Genomic DNA, 5,956 nt, shown 5'->3' with positions numbered 1-5,956 from the left:
TAGGGAAAGAGATTGATAGAAGCAATGACATGAATAGAAAGTTCATTTTATTTTATAAAAAAAAAAAAAAAAAATGGAAAGTGAATACCCTGTGATTCATAATTATGTGATATTTGTAAAACTAATTCTAATTCTAAATTATAGGGGTGTGGATGGAAATAGAATTCATCTATTATTTTCTAACGCTGTTAACATAAGGAGGGTGAGTTATTTGAAAAAAAGAAAAAAAACCATAGACGACGACAAGACCATAGAATTACTCTGGACATCATTATATATATGTTAGTCTCAGCATCAAAACCACACAACTACCAACAGCACCATCACCACCACCACCACCAAGCCATTAATATGAACACATATCCGAACAAACATAACGGCAGCATCTGCATATTACGGCACACAACTTATTACCAACTGACTAGGAGGATCCCCACACCACCAAAACAAGTCCAACATTAGGTTTTTTCTCAAAGCACCAGACAGAACTAGAAACTCAAACTAGGTTGTAAGGATAGGCGGCAGGTAGTCAGATTTTGCACCCAGGACCTTCGCCTTTGTGTCGGGGAAGAACTCGATCCCATGAAAATCCTTGACTTCACCGTCACTCGAGACTTCAACAGGGTAGCGAAGGAGGTGGCCGCGCAGGTCGCCTTCTAGACTGTCGCTCGAGTACGCTTCCCAGTATCTATCAGACATCTGATTCACCTTTGAGACACACTCAATGCTCTCTGGGTGTTGGAATGTTTCGTCAAGCATGCCAAGGTGCTCATACCACAGTGCCATGCGGAAACCATGAATCTGACCCCTAGCCGGCTGCTGCCTGGTGGCTAAGTTATATGGTTGGTAGGCTCCCATTGCTATCTCTGAGTCCCTGGCGCCGTCCATTGACCTCTGGTTGATGTTGGCAGATCCTATGATTATGTATTCGTCGTCAACTGCAAGTTTGCAACACGTATCAGTTAATCCCACTACTCAAATTCCAGTTAATTCCAACAACTCAGATTCTCATATGCTAGCGTGGGAGTCACCTTGAGGCAGAAGAGAAACATTACCAGAGAAAACAAAACTTACTTGTTAAAATTCAAAGACAATATATAATTATCTACTCGTCAGAGTTCTAAACTTCACATCCCAACATATATCACCGACTCAAAAGCTTCATGTTAGAAGAGGGACCTATCACATAAAAAAACTGAAATATCCTAAACTTGAACAAAATTAAAATTCTAAGTAATAATTCACTTTATGTTTCATATTAGATGTCCATTCTTAACTTTAAAAATAAAGTTCCCATAGGGAAATGGGGATTGCAAGGTAAAATAAAGCTCCAGCTTACCTATCATCATTTTTGCATGAACATAAATCATGAAGCGCCTAGCTTCCTGGGCTCTCTTATAATCTGAGTCGGGCTCTGGTGTCTCTGGAGGTTCATATTCTCCACTTCTCTTCATCTCCCGATTGCCCAGGCAAAAAAACGTCAAATAGTTCCTAGGATCCTCTTCGATGCCCTTCTCTCGGAGAGCCTGAATTACATCTTTATACATCATCTGCATTGTCCTCCTCTGCCAATCTAATATTGCCTGAACTGATCCACTTTCTGGGATTCCCTCTGGCCACATGGGGACCACAACATATACAGTGAACCTCTCCCCAGCCTCAATCTTGCTAACAATCTTTAATGAAAGCTCCTTGGGAATTACATGCAAAGCACCAATATCCTCATCCTTGATATCATCAGAATTCCAGCCAAAACAGCTGCCAAGAAAATACTGATTTTCAATATATATGAAGTTCTTAGCCCGTCGGATAGCATGGATATAAGCATCATGAATACTTCGATCAATGGCATTATCCTTCCCGCTGACAAGCCCAGCTTTTGCTGCTTCTTCAGGTGTATCAGGGAAGCCAAAAGCAGCCCCATCATCAATTGATCTGAACAACTGGACATTCCATGTCTCATGGTCATCAGGGAAGGTCACCGGGGATGGAGGAATGATAATACCATCAAGCTCTCTCAAGTTAACAAGTACATCCTTCCCTCCTTGCTTTCTCCATCTCTGTTCAAAGTTATATAGAACATCCCAAGCAACAGGTCCTTCAAGTCGGCAGTGAATATCATGCCAAGGCTCCCTTGGTCCACCTTTTTGGATTGATGCACCAGTGAAGTTAGGCTGGTGAAAATCATCACTGTGTGCAGAGTCCAAAGTCCTGAAAAGTGAATGGAAAGGAGTATCATATCTGCCATCACAAAGATCAATACCCCCAACAAAACTCACAATCCTCCTACTCTGCGATTCTCCAGTAGGCATCTGACTGTCCACAGCCACAATTTTCTGGTGATGGGTGAACATGGTCGATATTTGTAAACCCTGAACAATGCTTCCACCCTCATCTGGATTACGAGGGCACAAGACACAGTGGACATCAGTATTCTGGAAGAAATTTTCAGTTTCTTCATCGTGAGTGGCCATCAACCCATCCTTCTTCAGTACATCCACAGAAGTTCTGTCATCCCAAACAAGCATAAGAACCCTGACACCTTCACTTGCCTTTTTCTTAAGCAGATCGCCCAGGTGGATGTCACTTCCTTGCTTTTGAATCCTTTTGTCCCTTATCAAGGAAATTTTGGTATATACGGACCAGCCAGTAATGTAAATCAAGTGTTTTGCATTAGTTATTGCATCAAAGATATCTTCCCAACATCTATGGGCCTCGTAGTACTTTCCTCCAGCAAGAGGGATTTTGGGAACAAAATTGTCAGGAACATGAGCATCTTGATACAAAGAAACCCTATTTCCATGTCTTTGTGGGAAGAATGTGTACGGAACGCCAGGGTACTTGGAACTTTTAATGCCATGAGCCCAGTTGCGCTCCTGATTGACCTCAAAATATTGCAGCTTCACGTGGATTTTTGAGCCTGCTTTTATAGGATTTTTGTCTCCATCCAAGATCTCAACCCATCTATCAACTTCAGCCCCATCCCTGATTTCTTGAACAGGTATATAAGCTCTTCCAATCAACGTTGCCCCAATAGGATTATCGTCTTTGATGGTAAAAATAACATTTGAAGCCATATGAGCACAGTAAATGTGAAAAGACTCATACCACCTAGGGTTGTTAGGTTCATTTTCTATGAGCCTGGTCCGGCCAACCCTTGCCTTCTCTAGATCAATAGTTGCATAGATCTTGGGAGTTCCTTTGCCAAAACCAACAGTCTCCTCAATGTTCTCCATAAGCTACAAGAAGAACCACGAATTAGAAATTTAAATGAAGAACAAAAACAAAACTAACTAACTCCAAAGTTCCAGTTTAACAGAGAAAAAATTCATCAGACTACAGAAACATCTCATAAACCAGGAAATCAAACGTAAGTTTAATGTTTCTTCACCCTCCTCCGTCCACAACTAATGCTCTCCGCATTTCAAGGATGGTTTAAGGGAGCACAACAAACAGAAGTTGGTTACAGATTTCAAAACACTAGTCAATAAATAGAATGATCACAGGTAACAGGAAGGTTGTCCTTGTCAAGCAATTGCAAAAACAAACGCACAAATTCTTTTCCTAAGAAACTAGAATACAAATGACCTTCACTAAGGCAAAAGTTTTCTTTCTGATTTTCCAATTAACAAAAACAGTATCCATCAGGAAACTAAAAGTTCAAGCCAATGAATCACAAACACACATCTACTACACGCTAAAACATGAAAATAGCCCAGGTATGAAGCAGGAAAATAGAAAGATAAAATAAAGATATTAACAAATCACCCAAAGAGTGGTAACGTAATAACAATGGTTGGTCATGACTGTTAACAACATTCCTATGTTCATATTACTAAAACACAGAGGTAATAAAATGATAGGATGTTGGGCTTTTTGGTCATGATCTCAAATTTTATTTTTCTTTATCTTCAATTTTTTTTGGTATGAAAACTTTGAGAGCACCTTCATTTTTGTATAATTTTCATTTGAGAATAATTTATGAAAATGATAGCATACTTTTATTGCTTCCTAAAATTGGAGTGTTTGAAAAAACATTGCTCAAAATCAAAGCCAGTTCATCAAATGTGATCTCAAACTTCCAAACCATAAATAAATTTTTGGTTTTTCCATGAAGAAAACACCCAGAATGCTTCCATATTACACTGATAAACTTGACCAATGCAATAGCAACTAAACTACATTTGTTGAAGCATGGCTCGCAGCACCAGTCAATTTTCAAGTTGCCTTGAACTAAGCTTTTTCATCTTCACAATCAGAAGCTCATTTAACTTAACCAGCAAAATAACCTGAATACACCATAATCCTTCTTATTGTAAGCAAATCCAATTGCTTGGTTGTTTAGATAATTGAATCCATTTAAGTCAAACTAATGGCAGAACATCTATGCAGTAGAAAGCATCAATTCATCAACATGACTACGGAAGTAAAAAAAAAAAAAGAGAGAGAGAGAGACCAGGCAGGTATTATGGGTACACAATAATTATACATCAAACGAACAATTCAAACTATTAGTTGTATTTGACATTACGGGTGCAATTGATAAACAGCCTAACTTCTTGTACAGTAAAATATCATTATGATTCCTCTGTTTCATAATGGTTATCAACAACTAATGCAGCCTCATCCAACACACAGTTCCTCTTAATTTCAATGTCATTCGCACAATGGAAGAAGTCCAACTTGTTATGGAACTGGACGGTAAGTATTAACACACTGTATACAGCTATCTCATCATTGTAACAACACAGACACAGTGCAACAATGATACTCTGCCGATCAAAAATTACAAGAAAAAGGGTTCTGAAAACTCATCCTTGAACCCAATTTTGAATCTTATACAGTCCTTTGAATAGTTATGGGGCTCTGTTTATTATTTCATCCATGGTTAGCAGCTCTATGATGCCTTTTCAATTGATTAATACACTTTACCCATCAAAAGAAGTTCTGTAGAGTACCAAAATTCCCAATACGTACCAGGTGTTATATGGATTCAGATCACACATGGGAATCATGCATCGAAATTTCAGGAGAATACGTAACTTCTTTGAAAGAATCTCATTAGATTACAGTTTCAGCTGGCTATTGTAACGAGGGACGAAGGGGAAAATTTAACTAAAATAAGCAGCCGTAAGAAACAGTGAATAACAATCCGTATGAAATGGAATGGTAAAAGATGAAAAGGTTATGATGCTTTCAGATCCGTATTAATAAAAGTGCTATGAACCTTGTTGAAGATCCCACCGCCCCCACTGGAGTGAAGCTTGTCGACCTCATAGATCGTAGCATGAAGTGTTCCATGAAGCAGATAAGAAGTCATTTCCACCTGTACAAAACAGATCACACGCTCAAAATTCCACACTCTTCGCCTCTCAGTACCAACAGCGCAACAATTCAGATGATAAACTATACAAATTAAATAAATAAACTTAAATAGTCACCGAAAACACGCAAACAAGAACAAAATCGGATGCCAAATAAAACTGGGATTTCGATCTTGCAATCGTGTAGGAGTGAAGATAACAGGAATTACAGTACACAGAGAGAGAGAGAGAGAGAGAGATCACAAGTCTGAACAGGATAAGTACCGACGAGACAGAGAGAGAAAGGAAATAAAGATCCGCAAATGCCGTCCTTTCCAAGACCGAGTTCATATATGGGGAAGGGAAGGCTTTTTTTTTTTTTTTTTCTTTTTTTCTTTCAATGCGATGGGCAGAACTTCATGCTTCTGATCCCTCAACTATAGTTTATTATCATTCAATGAGGGTTGGAATGTAATAAAAAGAAAATATTTCTATTCATTTAAAGAAAGTAATAGATACTACAGCTACAGAAATTTTTTTAAAAAAGTGAAAAATAATAAATTAGATAAAACAGTTTTAAGGTTAAGTAAAATACAAGAGGCTAGTCTTCTTTATAATTTTTGAAAATTATAACAAAATATACTAAAGTTAAA

At 38.3% G+C, this 5,956-nt stretch overlaps 1 protein-coding gene across 4 annotated transcripts; it reads right to left on the bottom strand.

Annotated features, from left to right (window-relative positions):
* Positions 1–245: 245 nt before the first annotated feature.
* Positions 246–5,654, bottom strand: LOC127790207 (phospholipase D alpha 1-like). 4 transcript variants are annotated; one of them, XM_052319508.1, is made up of 4 exons: positions 5,589–5,654; positions 5,228–5,326; positions 1,340–3,239; positions 246–938 (listed from the first exon to the last, which is right to left on the bottom strand). In XM_052319508.1, the coding sequence occupies exons 1-4, from the start codon at positions 5,652–5,654 to the stop codon at positions 502–504; spliced, it is 2,502 nt and encodes an 833-aa protein (XP_052175468.1). In that variant the 3' UTR covers positions 246–501. The 4 variants fall into 4 exon arrangements, with proteins under 4 accessions (XP_052175468.1, XP_052175470.1, XP_052175469.1 ...); XM_052319510.1 differs by having other exon boundaries at positions 5,568–5,606; XM_052319509.1 differs by lacking the exon at positions 5,589–5,654 and adding an exon at positions 5,442–5,587.
* Positions 5,655–5,956: the final 302 nt, after the last annotated feature.

This window comes from Diospyros lotus, chromosome 14 (genome assembly GCF_014633365.1).
Source record: "Diospyros lotus cultivar Yz01 chromosome 14, ASM1463336v1, whole genome shotgun sequence".
Taxonomy (NCBI): domain Eukaryota; kingdom Viridiplantae; phylum Streptophyta; class Magnoliopsida; order Ericales; family Ebenaceae; genus Diospyros; species Diospyros lotus.
This window is presented reverse-complemented; position numbering and strand designations above follow the sequence as displayed.